General features: G+C 39.0%; 1 protein-coding gene across 1 annotated transcript in view; it reads right to left on the reverse strand.

Annotated features, from left to right (window-relative positions):
• LOC147286887 (subtilisin-like protease SBT3) overlaps window positions 1-20,964 on the reverse strand; it is a 33,221-nt gene that overhangs the window by 5,455 nt on the left and 6,802 nt on the right. Inside the window, exons 2-3 of the mRNA XM_086240843.1 lie at window positions 13,700-14,563; window positions 13,290-13,480 (exon numbers count right to left, since the gene is read on the reverse strand). Coding sequence (XP_086096969.1) covers window positions 13,290-13,480; window positions 13,700-14,563 — 1,055 coding nt within the window. The remainder of the gene's footprint in view (window positions 1-13,289; window positions 13,481-13,699; window positions 14,564-20,964) is intronic.

Genomic DNA, 20,964 nt, shown 5'->3' on the forward strand with positions numbered 1-20,964 from the left:
AGTCGGTTTAGAGATAAAGTTATACCCATGAATTTTAATTACCAATCAATTTATCCTCCACCACAAACCTAGTCGATCATAAATATAATAATAAAAAAACAAAAATGGAAGTAAATTATAATATTTAATGGTAACATATTTGTCATTATAAACTTCACCAAAATATGTAGAGGCTTATAACTTTAATAGTAATTAATAGTACATATTTATTGCATCACTCAGAGATTTCGAATTTGAATTTCTCCACATGCATGAAAAACAAAAAAGAAACTAGACAATTAAAACAAGGAAAAAAGAATTTCTCTTGCCTATGTTCAAAAGTTACTCATGGGGCCATGACCGACTTGCAAGAGTACTTTCTAGATTGCAATTGGCGTCACTTTAAGTCTCTACTTATACATTGAGAATTGAGTTTTGTACCTATACCACCCAAACTTTGGAGGTTGTCTCACATTGTCGTTTAAATTAAAAATTTGTTATATTATGGGACATGGGCCTAACTCAGTCATGATTTTTGTCTAAAATATAACGGTTATTTTGCAAGGATGATTTTAATACAAAATGAGTTATACTTTAGACAAAAATCCTTCTAGAATTATATCTAGGTTCCACACGTACAACAAATCTTAAATTCAAGTAATAATGCGGTTCAAGTTTTTTAGATGGCCAGGTGAGACAACTCAAAATTTGATTGGTATAGGTGTGAAAAACCTTTGAAAACTTTCCTTCCCATATATGCAGCTGGTTAGTAGCTTGCCTTTCTTCATTTCTTGACATTAACAAATTAAGCCTTTCCTTCTGTTTAATTTTGTGTTACCGACATATATTCAAGTTAGTTTTAAGTGGGTTTAACATGCAGTCAAAACAACGAGTAATAGTATATATATATTAATGGATGTTCAGCCTGATGTGCATGTATGTAACCTTTTTAATTAGACGAAAATGAGATAGTCCGAAGACTAATTTTGAGGATTGCTATTTGCAACATCTCAACTGATCACTTTGTTGATTATATATGTTTTTAATAGAGGTGTGATCGATTCATCTATGTGAATTCTACTTCTATTAAAGAGATGATGAGTTAAAATGGTTCAAATAGCTTTATTAGGACTTTATTTGAATTAGTAACACATATTAACTACAAAAGTATTATTAGAAAATTTAAAATCACAAATTCAGGTACCATTGAAATAATTATCAAACGACCGAGAGCAGACATATGTGATTGGTCTTTAGTCAAAGTATACTTGAAAGAGATATATATATTACTTTTGAGACATATTACTGAAGGCCAACTCATGCAGACAGGCATGCGCGGGTGCATATCACTTTTAATTATTGCCAATAAACTTTTTCCTTGGTGGGAAAGCATCAAAATCACAAGTTCCCCACAAGCCAGAGCATGATTGTATGTAAAGCATTACATACTACAGAGAATGATCATGTCAACCTTTCAACCGAATTGTTGCTATATTTTTATAATTTCTTGTTGCTCCATTTGATCGATTAACTAACCCGTATGTTACTGCATGGGTCATTCGATCTAGTGTAAATGGCTCTAAAAAATGGTCTACAATGAGATCAATTTGACCTGGTCAACAAGGGGCAAATTATTTGGTCATTTGGAATTACTGTTACAGTTTGGAGTGTTTGGTCACAGGCACTGTAAACTTAATCAATTATTACTGAAAGTCACAAGAGTCAAGAGCCACTCCTGCTGGGACTGATTTATTAGAGGCACAGTATCATTGATTTTGTTGTCATGTATAAAAAAGGATGCATGCAACACCTAGCTGGCAATTGGCATGCATATATTAATGCTTCAGTTTCGGCTGAAGCTGTTAATTAATTAAAGATTTAAACGTGAAAAAAAAATATATATATATATATATATATATATATATACCGATATGTAAATTAAACCCCAATTTTAATGAATCTAAACCCTCTTTTTCATATTGGAAATTCTTAATTTTTTTTTTCTTTTAATCTAAAGGAAGGAAAAGTCGAATTTGGAACCTCTTTTAATATTGAAAAAAAGAAAAAAATTAACACCATATCATTAATAAACTAGCTAGTTAGTGGCAATCCTTTGTTTTGTTTTTTTTTGTTTTTATCTAATTAAATTATTGTCTATTATAAATTTAACTGTTCTCTACTGCATTATGCTAAGATTTAAGAGTAAAACTCATGTTGAATTTACAACTAGCTAGTTATTGGTTTAATATTTCTTTTAATTAGTAAATAATTCATAACCCTCATTTTTAAATCTTATTAATTCCTAGCCACCAGGATTTTTAAAAATAATTTCCCGTCCCCTACCCTTTCTAAATTTAATACTTCAACCCTTGATCAACCCCTATGTTGCTGACAGCTCCTCTAAGCCGCATTCTCACTGGTCCATGCGCCAGGTTTCCTGTACTATCATGATTCATGCATGCATAATGTGAAAAAAAAAAAAAAACATGTTGCCCCCTAAGTTTCGATCGCTTGACCTCAACTCGTGCCTTCTTGTTATTACTAATAGTTATATTAATCCTTGAGCATATATATTCAAAATTTATAAACCAATCCAATAATCAAGTTGACAATATATACTGTTCCATAGTTTTTTTTGGCCCGGATATACTATTCCATAGTTGGTTAGTAATTAATATAGATTGATCAAAATAACTATTAATAAAAATATTATTCAAACTAAAACCGGGCGATTATTTTATGATTGAGCAAAACATTAATATTCATCTTTTACAGTTTTGTTTCTGCTTAATTTGGCAAGAGCAGAAACTAGCTTAATCAACTAAAAGTAGTAATTAAATATATAATAAGACGGTTCACCCAGCTCATTAATTATATATATAAGAACGGCTTCATTTTGGTGGATGAAGCCACATGGTGGTTTAATTTACACACACTAGTGTGCCACCATTGCTTGTACAGTACTGTTGGATCGTTCTCGAATGTGGAGGAGGTTTAGGTGGCAGTGAGTGCTGTGGAGATGGTGGCTTTTCTGATGGCGGAAGACGAGGAGAATTTGCAGACGGTTTGCTTCCATATATTATCCTTGTGAATTTATCGTCAAGATTGTCTTGTAACTGATAGAATTAGAGCATCCAACCCAAAACCAATTGGCAATGGGTGGAGAGGCCCAAGACTTATAAGCACATATGTTAAGCTCTAGTTTTCCAATGTGGGACATTGCTCCACATTACTCTCAACAGTAACATGCACTCGTAAAAGCATGTAATGATGGTTAGATACAAGACAAATATTAATTTATGTTCTATTAATTTTTTAGATAATTAGTGGATAAGTTGTTAGAAAATGAGCTAACAATTTATATCAAACTAACACATCCACAGCAGGGTGTTAAATTTCGAAGTTTTCGGCGAAATTTCGCCGAAAATATAGGATTTTTGGGGGTGTCGAAATTGAAACCCATATTTGCTAAAATTTCGGGATGATTTCGTCGAAATTGTTGAAATTATCGAAATTTCGCCGAAATCGTCGAAATTTCGGCGAAATTTTCGACGGTGAGAATTTGAGATCTGGTTTTGGAGCTGGGTTTTTGCAGAAAAATGGAGAGGTGGCAGGGGGGAGATCGAGGGAGAAAGAGGGGTGGCGGCAGGTGGCGGCAGGGGGAGATCGAGGGAGAGAGGCGACGCAGGCGACGGCAGAGGGGCGACGGGGCGATGGCAGGGGGCGACGGCGGGGGGAGATGCAGAGAGAGAGAGAGAGAGAGAGAGAGAGAGAGAGAAGAAATGAAGAAAACAGAGGGGAGTTGCTGGAGCAGTGGAGCCTCGGGGGAAAAGAAAGGAAAGGGAAAGGAAGGAAAGAAAAAGAAGAAAAAAAAAAGAAAAGAAAAAAAAAGAAAAGGAAGGAAAGAAAAAGAAGAAAAAAAAGAAAAAAAAAAGAAAAAAAAAGAGAAAAAAATTAAAAGGTTTAGGGTTGTTTGGGGTTTGGGGCCTTTGGGTTAATTGTGAAGAAAAAAAATAGTTTGGAGTTTCGTTTGCTCGTTTTGGAGTTTCGTTTAGTTATTTTTAAACCCTAAACTAGTAAACTATAATATATTTTTATATAAAAAATAATTTAAAATACCCTAAAGGGTTTAAACCCTAGTATCATATACCATATCCTAAACAATATAGAATATAGATTATAAAATATATAGGGTTTAGTGTATATATTATAGAGTATAGATAATATACTAATTTCATTTTATACTAATTTTATTTAACAGTATTTGTCTCCAGCGTGCATTATATTTATCTTATATCACATAAAACCTACTATATAATATGATTTTTTCAATATTTTTTATCAATTTAGTAGATAATATGATAAATAAACATATGGTAAAGTTTCATTTAAAATTTCCGTATTTTGATATCAATTTCCATCATTTCCGTCAAATTTTTGTCGAAATTTAAAAATCTTCGAAATTTCCGTCGAAATTTCCATCAAAATTTCCATCAAAATTTCTTCGAAATCCGAAATTTTATTACTTGGGTACGTTGTCCAACTTTTTCTTTTGATTAGATATAGAAAAAAAAAAAAAACAAAAAACAAAAAAACTACACCAACCACCTATAGATATATCGTCCCAAATTAAATTTGTATGTACCCATCCGATTGTCACTGTCACTGTCACTGTCACGTGATGTTGCTCATCCAAATATTGTAATATTATAAATGGACTATAAGTTTATACTTTTGTTATAACATTTATGGATTAATGACCACACACAACAGTATGACGGTCACACAAAAAAATTACTCCAGAGCTTGAGTGCCCTTGAAATATAAATCTAAGAACATAAACCATAAGTAGATGAAAATAAGATCGAATAGTTTTTACCTGTTGAAGTCCTTGCTCGAGCAGCACTGGTATAAGTTGCGAGAATATACACAATGATAAGGAAGGGATCTCTCATCATTGAAGCATTTATGTTTCACTTCCCTATAAATTAAGCTTGGCTAGAGCATTAATTTATAATGCTTACACGGACTGATCGAAATTTAAGTTAATTATTAATTTATAGACCAATACGATACATTAACGTAGGTACTTGTACGAATCAAGATTAACATTAACTAATTAACAAGTAGTAATCATGCTGTGTGTATTTGGACAAAAAAACAAGTAGTAGGTATACGTAGGAATCAAGATTCAGAAAAATTAATTTTCAGTTCCTATCATGTGTAAAGGACTTATCCCCTTACAATTATTTTATGCTAAACATAACTTGTTTTCCACAACGTGTGTTGATATTCATTGTCTGGGTACTACGGTATATATTTGCAGATTACTAGAACGTATCCCCGATCACCCACCATGTACATGGATGCATTGTAAGTTGTAACTGACAAACGGGACAAGCCACTTATATATAACAGTTCACAAAAAAAAAAAAAAACTACGTTAGGCCAACATGTGACAAACATGTGGTATTTCTATCAATAAATTTGGATAGACATGTGACTTTCGACTAAATTGTAATTGTTATATGGATGCGTGTAGGAATTCTCTAGAGAGGATGACTATACGCATATATATATTGTTTGATTCCTGTATAGAATTTGCCATATAGGTGTGCATCCGCAAATTTTAAATTTGCAGGCATTCTCTTTAAAAAATTTCTATATAAATGCAATTAATAAAATTGAAAGGATGACCAACTTAGTATAATTTGGTATGCTTTTTTTTTTTTTTTTTTTTTTTTTTGTAAGGATAATTTGGTATGCACTACTTTACATGTAGGTACGTACATACGCTTTCTATTTTGTTCTATATATATAATTCAAATTATTTTCATAATTAGGAATTTAGGCAACTGATCGATCGAGTGCACAGTTAGTTTTCTCACAAATCCATTTGTTTGGAGATCTTCATGTCCGCATATATATATATATATATAAATATATAGATGAGTGCTCTAAAACTAACTGGTTAGCAAGTTAATATGAAACTAACCATGATTTTTGGACCACCACATAACTAATCTCATAATCCGAATCGTCAATTATTTAGGCCATACTTCAAAGATCATTATTACAAAAAATCAACTAAATCGGAAATCATTTGATTATCTAATTGAGATCAAATAAATATACGATCAGTATTTTCGATAAAAGCATATAAATAGTTGTTGTTATAATCAAATAACTAAATGACTTCCGATTTTAGAGATTTTTTACAGGAATGATCTTTGAAGTAGGGCCTAAAAAATGAACGGTTCAGATTTTGAGATTACATTTTGCGGTGGGTCCAATATAGTGGTTAGTTTTGTATTAACTTACTAACTAATTAGTTTTAGAGCATTCTTGTATATATATACTAACAGTGCAAAAATGGTTGGGTTAAGATTAGAAAGCTAATTACGCAGCTTCATCGGCTCTTAACAACCATGATTAGTGCTTGCATGCATAGGATCGATGAACATTTTTTCTTGCAACCATGATTGAGACTTTGAAAGTAAGTAGTGCTAATTCAGCAGCTTAATTGGTTTGATAATTACTAAATGCAGGACACTGATTGCCAAAGATTGGATTGGAACTGTGATGTGTCTCATGTTCACAGAGAAAGAAATACGGCTGCTGATTGCTTCGCCAACCTTGGCCTTAACAGAGCATTATAGGCTGTCAAGTTCTTTTGGAGCCCCCTGACTGTGTATTGAATTTTTACAATTAAGACGCATGACTGGGCTGGTATATGATCCTGTATCTGAATACAGGATAGTCAAATTCGATACAATCAATAAGTCAAGGGTAGTCAGACGAACATATATATCATAGAAACATATATATATACCCTGCGCGCTTAATTAAATAACCAAACAAACATATATACCACACTCCACAGTACTACTTTAAAACAAAACTTACAAACGTATGAGCAACTTTATTACACTCTCTCCGTTAATATTGAAACATTGAGAGATTAGCTGGAGCCAAATGCAATTAACCTCACCTCATCAACAAGTACACGTACCTTTCGCGGCCTCTAAAGAGTCAGCCTCAACAATAAGAGGAGCGAAGTAATAATAATGTACGTGTATATGCAGTGGCGGAGCCGGGAAAACATACCTATGGGGCACTATCGTTTCTTTATTGAGGCATTTCCACTTCAGTATTGCACACCTGATTTCAACTTGCTTCAAAACCTTTTAATCAAAACAGAAAATAGCTTTAATTTAAATAAAAGTTGTTGCTTTTTAATCAACAAGAAAGAAACTTATATAATCTTACAATAGAGAAACATAATAGAGACAAAAATATAGAGTTTTATATATATATCTTTGTAAATCAATACACTTTTCTTTCCATTACAACCTGTCAGGAATCAGGAGCACAAAATTATCTAGCATTACCACTATATGTCAACGAACCACAAAAAATCAAAGAGTAGTGTTACATGCACCTTAAGTCAGAACTGATATTTTAAAGGTCTTTTAATAAAAAAATCATCAAATCAATAAGCCATATCTTTTTTTCTCCAAAAGTTGACTGGGGGCCGTGTCCCTTGGTCCTCATATATGTGGCTCCGCCACTGGTATATGCTTGGACAACAGATCTCATAAGGTCTAGACCCATAAAAAAATTAAAAAACGTGAGCATATATATATATAGATTCCAACTAGTTGTATTTCTCCCCTCCCAACATTCTTTAATTCTTTTAAAAATAAAACCTTTATTGTTTAAAATGATGGCATTTGATTTTATTTTTTCCTTAAGTTATCGTTATCCTAAATCACTTCCTCGCCAATAGCACGTAGTTGAGCTTGTTGAGAGTAATGTGGAGCAATGTCCCACATCGGAAAACTAAGGCTTAGCATATGTGCTTATAAGTCTTGGGCCTCTCCACCTATTGCCAATTAGTTTTGGGTTGGATGCTCTAATTCTATCTTGGTATCAGAGCCTAGTTATTCGCGTGTGAGGCCCAACGGCCACACGTGCTCTCACGTCACCCAATACAATTTATTCACGTGTAAGCCTCAAAAATCTAGCCACACGTGCGGGGGCGTGTTAAGAGTAATGTGGAGCAATGTCCCACATCGGAAAACTAAGGCTTAGCATATGTGCTTATAAGTCTTGGGCATCTCTACCCATTGCCAATTGGTTTTGGGTTGGATGTTCTAATTCTATCAGAGCTAACCTAAAGACTTAATTATGTCATTTTAAAGCACTTCATTGCAAGGAGTTAAAACCTGGACAAATCCCTACTTGATCGATCAATTTAATTTAAAAAGATTGTAATAAATATTTTTGTTGTGTAATTTGGTTTTTTGGATTTCCACTAACACCCATTTGCAAAGAGAGGATGATTGGAATACCCATTTCCTTGGATTAAAGTAAAAACCACTTCAACTAGCAGATCAGTTATTCCACAATCTCAACTGTCCTAAGTACTACTGCTCTATTGAATTCATATTTTTCGGTCCAGGCGAGAGTTAGCTTTAGAATTAAGCCGATCCAGTTTTCGTTTTGTTTGTTAGTTTTCTAAATAGAGGTTCAATTGTCTAATTAATACTGCTCTTTTGAATTTAATTTTTCTGGTCCAGGCAGGTTATTTATGGGCACTGCAGGTTTCAGTTGTCTAAAAGTATATCTTTATATACTAATTAATTAAAGCCATTGAGGTTCACTACATGCATGGGCACTCAAGATCATCAATTAAGTAGCAAACATGTTTACAGAGAAACCCCCTTCTCGATAACTTGACAATTATTCTCATTACAACCCCTGGAAAATGACAAAAACCGATAAAGTTACATTGAGTCCACAATTTCTACACATGCATTCATCATCGACGCACGTGCATGGGATCTTCAGGCTGAAGATGTGTACGGAGTACTGGGAGGAGATTTCTCAAAAACATCAGTAGTACTGATTGTTGGTGTTTGTTTTGGTGCTGGTGCTGCTTTTGGGGGAGGTGGCGGCGACTTTGACGACTTTAGGGCTTTTCCACTGATACCGGTGTTCACAAAGACGTACTTGCCACCATCTTTGATATCTGCTGTACCGAGTTGTAAAGAAGATGAGGTATGCTCCGAACAACTTTGGTCTAAATGATGAAGTATTCCCAATTAAAAATAGTTAGCTAGAGATGATGAGGATGATGATGATATATATATATATATTAGCTATAGTTATTCAGTGCGTAATGGGTAATTAACTAGAACAACTCCTCAGAAAGATATTCTAATTAATGATCAATATATGGTTTTCCTTGTTAGGCTCTCTAAAATTAATGGTTTAAAGATATTCAAATTGCAGGAGATCATTGGTTTCAAACCACTGCACATTACTCTATATATTTGTGTGTATATGTACATGTATGTAGTTCAATTGCTAGACAGTTTGATAATATAATTATATTATGTTCTAGATAAATAGACTTAATATATTACAACAAAACACCACTCTATACAGTAATAATTTCATAAGCTAATTAATGTAGCAAATTCTCGCTCTCTTTTACATGAGTTGTGGACGTACGAATATAAGTTTATAAACATGACGCGCGTAGATTAAAAGTCAACCAATGGTTTCATGCAAGTAGATATGTTTAACTATATATCCAGTATTCCAGTTAACAATGAAATCTAATGGCTGCTGTACTATTATTATTTTTTTATCAAATAATATTGGTGGATTCAAATTTGAGACTTCAAATACTCCTAACTACTAAAACAAGAATCCCCTACACAGGCTCTAGTGTTTTAGGCATTCACCACGTACGCAGTGCTTAGGCACTTAGACGAGTGCAAACGAACAATGAGTCAATGACCTACCAAAATTAAGTTACATCATAAAAGTCATTAAGCGGGAGAATGCCATTAATTACCTGATAATTGTCTTGCTTCAACCAAGATAGAACCAGAGTAAATTCCATGCAAAGTGATCATAGCTGAAATCAAGATGGTGCTTATGATGGCGATAGTCTTCATCATTTTGTGCATATATATTAAGTGGATTATAAATTTAGAATGAGCCGTTCTTTTTACTCGATAGGCATTTATAGGCAGTTACATTAATGGAGTGGTTGAATTGACTACATCATAGATTTACACTCTATATATATCTCATATCTGCTCATCTCTTTTTCCCATTTGGTCCCTTGGCTTACTAAATTCCATTGGAATCAAAATTAAAATGCATCATCAGCTGCCTCTTTGATGACATAAATGTGATGTATTGGACATGACACAACTAGAGCCAGCTGGCCGTATAGCCTCATGAGAAAAACTTATCTATAACAGAAATATAAGCTGATTTAGCATCCCAATAAATATATTATGTTTTGAAATTGGATAAATTGTTATGTGATGAAGTATAAAAGTATATATGTCATCATGCTATTAAATTGAGATACCAAATCAAATCCATGTTGCATGAAAGTTTTCTCATAGCCTCATATATATGTATAGCCTCAGTGAAGATCGATATATGAGATTTGATTAATTCTAGTTGTTTATGATAGCATAGAAACTTTACCAATTTATTAAATAGGTTTTTTTATATTTTACTACCTGCATGAACTTTGGACTCAATTTCACTTCACCACTTTAAAAAAAATTGTGTCAATTTACCACTTGAATTAAAAATTTGTTGCAATATACCATATATGGCTAATTTTGTCTATACTTTTGTTAAAAATAAGAGTGTTTTTGTCTTTTTCAAGTTCCTATTGTTAGAAAAAAAAATCATTTTTTTACATTTTACATGCTTTGACACAATAAAAAACTGACTTAAAAAGATCAAAACATCTTTATTTTTAACAAAAATTTAGGCAAAATGAGCTAGAGATGGTATATTACAACAAATTTTTAATTCAGGTGGTAAATTGACAAAATTTTTTTTTAGCTGGTGAAGTAAGATTGAGTTCAAAATTCAAGTAGGTAAAGCGTAATAAAGCCTGTTGAATATAAATTTTGGTCATGATCCCAACCAAAAACAAATATATATATTATATATATATCTTTATAATCAATCCAACCAGGAATCCAAAATCTAAGGACTCTAAACCCCACCAGGAAGAAGGAATTACAACCTAACTAAAAGCCAAACAGAAAACCATAAAGCAAGCACCTACTCCCAGCAGCAAATTAGCAAAATCATTAAATAAACTGCGCAAGAGATCTAACCCCTAGCTTCGAGAATATTCCTGCTAATATTAATACTATACGTCGTCACTTTTTTTTTTTTTTGCCCAGGTATACGTTGTCACTGTTTGAAATATACATAGATTCATGGTATCTGATTTTCGACACAAATTTTTAATAGGGTTTACTCCATATAAAATTTCAATGATTCGAATTATTTATTTTTCAGGTCTTCAATAAGATATTATTCTTATAAAAAGTTAGGTAAATCGGAAATCATTTATCATATAAGATTAAATGGTTAATATTTTAAGTGTTTATTTTGTTGACCATTAATTAACTTTGTAGGTAAATAATTTTCGATTTAATTATCTAATTTTTTAGAAAGATGATCATTTAATGGAGACCTAAAAAATAGACGGTTCAAATCATTAAAATTCTATATAAAGTGGGTTACATTGAAAATTTGTGTAAAAAATATGATGACATGAATCCGCCCCTATACATTATTCAGCTAATAATCCCTAATAGCTTATATAAATTTTTGAAAATTTAGTGATTGTCTCACAATTCATCACAGCATCCTGCAACAACTATTATATATGATTCTGTTAACTATATATGAAGTCTGAACAATCATTGTTTTGAAGTAACCCGACTTTTTTCTTGAATAAAACCACAATTTTCCTCAAGACCCTCTGGAAACAGGTAAAACATATATGGCCGGGGCCAGAAAAATTGGAGTCGCAATCCTTTTTGCTGGTTACTAAACAAGTTAATTTGATACCATTATTCGGTTCTTAACAATTTTTTTGTTACATAAGGGAATCAAATATATCATAATCCTAACCCGTTACCTCATCTAGCTACCCTTACTACCTTACTACCTGGGTTAACCCATAGGTACTTAACAAGTTTGTTCTAAACAACAATTTATAAAAATATATAATTAACTCATAATCCCTACAAATTTCATGACCGAAAAAAAAAAGGCATAAATTCAATTTAGAGACATAACTATATAAGCTATTTCAACGGGATCCATGAATTTTAAAATATTTCAAATATACACCTGATCTATTATCTAAATTGAAAAATGAATTTTTGTCCATTGATTTATTGAGAGATCAGTTAAATGACAGCTTGATTTTTACTGATCGAGATTACTTGACGACGTGGCGTTATCTCAGCAAACATTTCCCGCCAAATGAGCGACATGGGCCCACAATCTCAGCAAACATTTTCCGCAAAATGTAAATTGAAAAATAAAATTTCGTCCATCAAGTATCCAAAGCATGTACGTGTTAGGGATTTTAAAGATTTTAAGGAGTTAATTTTCGATGTTTTTAATTTGTTGTCCCTGGGAAACTTCTCCTGCATGTGTTTATCCCATATATCGGCCTATATATGTTATTTATTTATCTTTGTTTTTTTATTGTGTTTTTTTTTTTTTTTTGGACTTATTAGAGGTCGTTTGAGTTTATTAAGGTAGGATTTAATATGATTGAGGCCATTTATGAATTTGACTAACGATTTATTTGAACCGTCTTATCAGACGTTTGAAAGGATCGATGCAGAGGACTAGAACAAAATAAATTATTTCTACACACACAGATACAACCCCTGAGTTCTAAGGCAAGCCTGCTCTTAATTAAAAAGCTAGGTACCAAAATAGTTTGTGAATCTGTGATACATTTTCTTCAACCAAAAAACAAAATCATAAAGAAACTTTTCATAACTCATGCCTAAAATTCGCAGCATTTTAATATTTTTTTCTTGTATATTTGTTTGCTTTTTTTCTTGGACTACAAGGGTATATTTAGACGCCATTTCAACAATAACGTAGCCCTATAGAATGGCCGTATGAGGTCATTTTTTTTTCATCCAAAAGGAAAATGTACACTTATTCAGGGAACATAATAACCTTATCCTTCATAAAATTGTAATACATATTAGAATATTCAATGCATGCAAATGTAATACTGCACACAGTACATATACAAAATGGAGAAAATACAAATATAAACTACAAGTCTACAAGACAAGAATTTCATTAATAAGGCAACAAAAACAAATTAAGGGCCTCTTGAGTAATAACTCCTTTTTTAGGCATGGCAGCACAATCGTTCAATCTCGATCATGGGGAATTTCTAAATCAAGCGTCACTACTATAGGGCTTCTCACAGAATGTGGTCCATCAATTTCAACCCACTCAAGTGAACCAAAAGATACTATTTTAGTCCCCTTATACTCGATCGAAAGAGTATAATTTTGCTTCTCATTAGTCTCTCTAAACACTAATGTGCTTGGTGACACTGTAACTGTTGAATCCAATGGTGGTATCACCACAGCTTTATAAGTTGCACTACCCTTACCTACATTGGTAACAGTTCTTTCAAAATATTGTGTCAGCATCCAACTAGAGGATGAGGGTTTGTATAAAGCAATAAATGATGGGTAGTTGAGTTGAAATGAATATGAGTTTGGACACTTATAGTTCTTAGACCTAATGATGCTTTCCATTTCCTTAGATTTCAAATTCATAGAGCATAATAAATTAACATAATCTTGTCGCGTTGCATCGTAAATCAAACCCGGATCAAGTGCTCGATTTGGATCAATGTAACCAGTTCCAGTATCTAATGGTGAAGCAAATCCAAGAAGATTATTATCATTTTGGATCGGTTTTCCAGTATTATCCAAAGTATTTGCAGTGGTCATAATGGCAGACCTTATCGCAGCAGGGCTCCATTCTGGATGTGCACTTTTCAACAAAGCAGCTACCCCAGAAAGGTGAGCAGAAGCTAATGATGTCCCTGATGTCAAAGTGTATGTATCATAAAGCGGGTAATATCCCATATGTGCTACAGGTTGCTTTTGAGTTGAACTAGCTACAACATACACTCCAGGTGCCATTATATCAGGCTTTAAAATGTTTGAATTGGTTCGTGAAGGACCTCTCGAGGCAAAATGAGGTACAGTTGGTGCTGGTTGTATCCCCATAATAGTCTGATGAAACTCCATGGTTGCAGAGGGTTTATCATTAGATCTTACATATTCTAGAACTGCAGGTGCATCTTTCGACCTGATTATGATACAACTGCAAGGGGTTTCACTTGGATAATCAAAAACATCAGAAATAATTATAGCTCCTTGAATTTCTGATGATATGATTACTTTGAATAGGTCAACAGTATATCTGCCCTTACATATGATGATTTTACCATGCAACTGAGACAATAATTTAGAAGAGTTGCATGCTGATAAGGTCTCTTCATATATTAATGGCACATCTTTTATTGGAACAAGTCCCGGAAATACCGACCATCCTGTAATACGTAGCTCACGTCCTAGAGTCAAAGTTCCAGCAAACCAACGGTCAGTTGAACCTGCAGTAACAGTTGTGACCCATGGAATCCCATTGTGCATTGTTGCAAGTTGTGGACCTTCATTTCCAGCTGCGCATGAAACAAATATTCCTTTTTCCATAGCTGAAAATGAAGCTACTGCTATACCATTTTCAGCCAATGGTGTTGATGCAAATTCTCGTAAGGTAGATGCAACAACTTAGATAAGCTGATCTGGCTGATCAGGTGCTTCGCTGAATGATGAAGTAGATGCTGGTTGAGATCTTCCTGCAAGAGAAACAAGGTCAAGGGAGATGGACCGGTGTGGTACCAGCCAAACACGCTCCGATGATGAAGTCAGTGATGGTGTTTGATGGTGGATGAGGAAGAACAAAGGAAGAACTTGGGAGAATGGGAAGAACAAGGCAAATGTTCTGGGTTATTCTCAGCAAGTTGGGTATGCTCTTGGGAGAGTGGAAATTTTGTGTAAGTGTTTTGTGTGTAAATGCGTAGTCCTTGTTTTTGCACATATGACTTGATATATATAAGCAAAGGAAACCTTAATGAGTAAGATACCTGCAAGTGAATGAATGGTTGCCAGAGACCCACGTACCTGGTCAGACCTAGTTGCATGCTCAGCTGCCTGCTTCTTCAGCATTCAATGCTGCATTGAATGCTTCATTAAATGCAAGGCTGGAAGGTTCAGGCAGACTGCTCCAGTAGTCATGAATGCAAGCCTGATATCCCCTCTGTCAGAAGATTTGTGTCAGGCGCATTTAAGTGTGGCGGTTCGTCCCAGCGTGATCTTCCCGGGAATGGCGGCGGAGAGCCGAGCCGAGCCGAGCCGATACAAGCACATGTTCTTATGCGTAGACATAAAGTCCATGTGTGATCGGATCGGGCATGGGATTCAAGACCGAGCCGATCCAGTAGACTGGGGTCCTTCCGAGCCCTAACTGGTCGACGCCAGAACTCGAAAAAGGTCCGTGCCCTGTGCCGAGCCGAGCCGAACCGGAATGACCGTGGTGAGATGGACACTCGATCCATTGAAAGATCATCGGTTCGGTTCGGACCGAACATGGTGGGCCCGGCGTGGAAATTCGGTCTGAGCTGGCAGAGGAAATGTTGACCAGTGATGATGTGGAGGTCAAAGTTTGACCATAGAAAGTCAACTCCGAGGTGGGTGTTGACCAGCCACGTGTCGAGCTGTGATTGGCTATTCGGATCGATGTGGATTTTCCCACAAACAGGAGTCCCCCAGCTTTCGAGCCGAACGGACAGTGGTGGATTGGAAGCTGAAGTGTAAGGACAATCCCAAAGATAGCATGTTGCTTGATCCGAGCCGAACCCTACGAGCCTGCGTCCCCGAAGATCCGAACAGGTGTGACTTGTAATTGACCAAAATATCTCAGGGGCAGGTGAAGGGACGTTTGATTTCTGCATGGGGGAACGTAAGGGTCACCTCTTTATGGGTATTTTTGAATGCTTGACAGGTGTCAAGATCTGGCATGTGAAGCGCCAGAAATGAAGGGCTGAGATCAGATTTGCATGGGATATAAAAGGTCCCTTTCTCTCTCTGCCTCTTCACTTTCATCTTCAGTTTCTTCCTTTCTCTACGAAACCTCCCTCTCTCGCCGCGAAATTCAATCTCTCACCGCCGTCCGAGAGGTTGTCCGATCTCGACTTTGACCAGACACGGTCGTGGGCGAGGTGGTTCCTAGTGTGTTAGGGGCGGAGACTTTGGGCGGAGGAAAACCAGTAAGTGATTCTCCTCCTTTTTGAGTTTTCTGCATTTTCGGGTTTTGGGCGTGTGTTCTTGAGAGTTCTTGAGAAAAATCACTTTTTGATTCAAAAAGCAAGAGAGAGAAAGGTGAGAAGGTGTTTGTAATGTCTGAGACTGACTCGAGTGGCCGGCTCGGCTCGGGAGAAGCCTTTGAAGGAGATAGTGAGGCTGAGATGAGCCGAAGCCCGTCTGCGGGTGAGGCCGAGCCGAGCCGAAGCCCACCTGCGGGTGAGGCGAGTTGGGACGGTTTGTCCGAAGAGTTGGACGAGGCCGGCTCGGCATTGAATCGTAACCCAGGTGGTGAGCGCCGAGCCCGAGGAGACCAAGAGAATCCCGAGATACTGAGTTCCGATCGGGAACAAGGGACGGCCGAAGGAGGCGACGAAGAGCCTCTTGACGTCGAGCCGATCGCAACCATCCCGAGCAGACTCACCTCAGGCTCGGATGAAAGAGACAGGGGTCATGAGGCGTCGACCTCGGCCCAGGGGGTGACGGGGAGTCCGATCGACCCGGACTTCTACGAGGAATTGGCGTGGAAGGCCGATCAGATCCCCAATGAGATGACCGAGTACCATCTCCGGGACTTGAGGGACAGGTACTCAGTTCCCGACTCCGTGTTGATGAGGTTGCCGGCCGAGGGGGAGAAGCCGAGCCGACCCCCGATAGGATGGGTGACCATGTACCCGGAGATGTTTGAGAATGGGGTTCGGCTCCCCCTACACGCCTTCCTGCAGGATTGGCTCGCGACGATCGGCGCGGCGCCACACCAGCTGAACCCGAACGTATACAGGATCATCCTGTCTATGCATATCTTGTGGCACAAAGTGCACAAGTGTGTGCCACACAAGGACATCCTGTTCTGTAATTACGCGCTGAGGTCGAAGCAGAGCGAGCTCGGATTCTACAACCTTCAGGCGTACTCGGGGCCACTCTTCGGTGGGAACCCCTCTTCCCAGAAGACATGGAAGAAAAGATATTTCTTTGTCTCTGGGGATTGGGAGTTCGCCGATCCGAACAGAATGACTTCGGCTCGAGTTCCCAGAGCCTTTAGGATTCCAGGTGGGCATTGGGAGTTTGGGGCCGATCCGAGGACAATTTGCTTATGTCTTGTAATAATTGCATTTTTTTTTTTTGTTTAACTCTTTTGGCTTTGTCTTTGCAGTCAGCTGGGGCAAGTATAAACTCCGAGGTGAGCTCAAGGACCAGATCGCCGCGATCAGGGACTCACCAGCAGAATACTTGTCAACCAAGTTTCTGCTCGGGGAAACCCAGATCAGACAGAGCGGGATCTCCTGGTTTGTACCCAGGTGGAATCCTAGGGCAGAAAGGGGAATGGCGCCCACCGAACTGGAGGCTCGCCTGAGGAGGAAGGCTGCTCGGAGCGTCCAGAGGAGGGCCGCGGGGTGGGCCCCTGCCGAGCCGGTCCAGGTTCCTGCCCCAGCGGCAGCTCAGCCTAGATCTCCTGCGCCGAGACCGACTCGGCAGGCAGAGAAGAGGAAAGCTCCCCAGGCCGAGGCCCCGGTGGAGAAGAGAGCTCGGGCCGGGCCCAGCGGTTCTGGTGCCGAGGCGTCCGGATCGGGGCCCCTGAAGGCGGTGGAGGTAGACCCTTGCCTCGAGCCGTTCGTCACGGGCTTTAAGCGTGTGATGACGCCGAAGGCGCTGGAGGGGCTGTGGACCGGTCATGGCGAGCCGGGCTTCAGCCACCAGGCATTGATCACATCCCGCCAGGCTATGATGGTAAGTCTTTTTTACTTCGGATTTTGTCTATCCGCTCGGTTCGGATTAGTAACAGATATGTTTTTCTTGCAGCTCGCCATGAGGCAGTTCGAAGCTGCTAAGGCCGCCGTCGATGCCGAGGCGAAACTGGAGAGGTTTCGGGCACGGGTCGTAGAGCTGAAAGAGAAGTTGGCCGAGGCCGAGCGGACGGTCAGTGCCGAGCGCGAACGGTCGGAGGGTCTGCAGTCCAGGCTGGCCAGGAAGGAGGAGGAGGTCGCTCGGCTCGGCAAGGAGCTTGCGTCCTCGGAGCAAAATGTGGCTGACTTGAGGCACTATGTCGGCGATCTCCAGCGAGACGTCGAGGCGGCCGAACGGAGGTTTGAAAATGCCGAGCTCCGACGTCGAGCTGAAATGCCGAGCGCTCAGGCACTTACCGATGCCCACTTCGAGGGGTATAAGGAGCTTCTGGACGAGATCAAGTCGAAGAGGCCGGACTGGGATGTCTCATTCCTTGGCGAGTCCGATGACGAGGGGGAGGATACCCAGGGGAGTCACCAGGACGAGCTTCCTCCTCCCGATCGCCAAGTCCCCGCCGAAGCCGAGCCAACTCCGGAAGATCCTCCATTGCCCGCGTACGAGCCGACCCCGATCCCCCCGGCCCCCGAATCCGATCCTAACGCTGAGATGCAGATCGGCGGGGTTGAGGTGGTGCAGCTCGGTGAGGAGACGCCCGAGGAGTCCATCGAGCCGATCCTGGAGGGCCCTGCCGAGCGATCTGCATGATGGCTTTATTTTGTTTTTTATGTTATCTTGTTTTTGTTTTTTGTTCCCGAGCCGAAGTGTGGCTCGGGTTTAATTGTTTTTGGAACAATTTGTATTTGGTTTTATGTTATTTATTTATCAATATTTTCTTTATATGATACAAGTTGCTGTCAGTTAGGCTCGGAAATTAAGCTAAAAGACAAAACTAATAACACATGAAAGTGATAAAAGTGACAATAATAAAAACCAAGACATTCTGGGATCGGCTCGACATGCCGATCGCAATGAGAATGAATGGTAATGATAAATTAGAACTTGTCTTAGGGTCAGCTTGATAAGCATAACTAAGATAAGTAAAAATTTAACAACCCTAGTGATCCCGGATGGGTTCGGCATACCCATTGAGATATTTAGGAATGCAGTTTTTGTTTTGAGAAAAATATTCAAACCTCCTTTCAGATCGGCTCGGCATGCACGATGAAAGTTTTGGTTGGAGTGTATATTTTTCTTTTAGAAATATCCTGTTGAACGTTAGGACTGTAGGAAGTCACTTCGGCTCGGACAGGGATTTTTATAGACCTGATTAGTCTGTAATATGTCGAGCATCGGGCCGGAAATGGCGCGCCAGCTCGACACATGAGTTTATAGACCTGATGAGTCTGTAATATGCCGAGCATCGGGCCGGAAATGGCGCGCCAGCTCGACACATGAGTTTATAGACCTGATGAGTCTGTAATATGCCGAGCATCGGGCCGGAAATGGCGCGCCAGCTCGACACATGAGTTTATAGACCTGATGAGTCTGTAATATGCCGAGCATCGGGCCGGAAATGGCGCGCCAGCTCGACACATGAGTTTATAGACCTGATGAGTCTGTAATATGCCGAGCATCGGGCCGGAAATGGCGCGCCAGCTCGACACATGAGTTTATAGACCTGATGAGTCTGTAATGTACCGAGCGTCGGGCCGAAAATGGCACTTCGGCTCGGCACATGGGTTTGTTATTTTTTCGGAGGGAACACTTAGATCTTTCCTCTTTGTTGAAAGTGTATAGGAGTAGAGTCCCCAGTGTTCGCTTCGAAAAATAAGAAGAAATGAGTCAAAATGTGTTCATCTCTTCATTGATTGGAATGGGTGTTAGGTCGGACAGTCCCCGATCCTAACTACATTTTACTGGTAATAAGTCTTCAAGTGTTCAGCGTTCCAGCTATGCTTGAGAGGCTTCCCAGCCAGAGTGGCCAAGTTGTAAGTGCCAGGCTTGACTATGCCTGTGATTCTGTATGGTCCGGTCCAGTTCGGATCGAACGAACTCTCCTTGATGGCAAGGGGATTCTTCTTCATGACGAGACTGCCCAATCCGAAGCTTCTGGGTCTGACCCTTTGATTGTAGTATTTGGCTACCCTCTGCTGGTAAGCGGCTCGGCAGAGATTTGCGTCGGTTCGCCTTTCCTCGATCATGTCCAGGCCGAGCCGAAGTCCGGTGTCATTGGTCTCGGGATTGTATGTGCCGGTCCGGAATGAAGGAGTCCCCATTTCGACCGGGACAACAGCGTCAGTCCCGAATGCCAATGCGTAAGGTGTTTCCTTCGTAGAATTGCGATAGGAAGTTCGGTAAGACCAAAGCACCTCTGGCAAGAGTTCAGGCCAATTTCCTTTAGCATTATCAAGCTTAGTCTTGAGGGTCTTCTTGATGATCTTGTTGATGGCCTCGACCTGTCCGTTTGACTGCGGATGGTAAGGCGCGGTGAAGCGCAAGTTGATGTTCAGACGCGAACAAAAACTCCTGAACTTCTTGCAGTCGAACTGTTTGCCATTGTCCGCAATGATGGTGTGCGGCATGCCGAATCGGCAAATGATGTTCTTCCAGACGAAGGTCTCCATTCGTTCGGCTGTGGTTGTGGCTAGGGGCTCGGCCTCGGCCCATTTGGTGAAGTAGTCGACTGCTACTACGGCCATAGTGACTTGCCCTTTCGCCTTCGGCATAGGACCGATCAGATCGAGTCCCCACTGCGCGAACGGCCAGGGGCTGGATATGGAGGTCAGAACCTGGGGAGGTTGATGGGGGACCGCGGCAAATTGCTGGCATCTGAGACAAGCGCGAGAGAGATGATCTGCGTCTTTGTTCAGCGTTGGCCAGAAGTAACCCTGTCTGATTGTCTTGTAGGCAAGGGCTCTTCCTCCAGAATGGTTTCCGCATATCCCCTCGTGGATTTCTCTCAGCACATCCTGACCTTCTTGGGGAGTGACGCACC

The sequence above is a fragment of the Dryas octopetala genome, chromosome 4 (assembly GCF_963921425.1).
Source record: "Dryas octopetala chromosome 4, drDryOcto1.1, whole genome shotgun sequence".
NCBI classification, from domain to species: Eukaryota; Viridiplantae; Streptophyta; class Magnoliopsida; order Rosales; family Rosaceae; genus Dryas; species Dryas octopetala.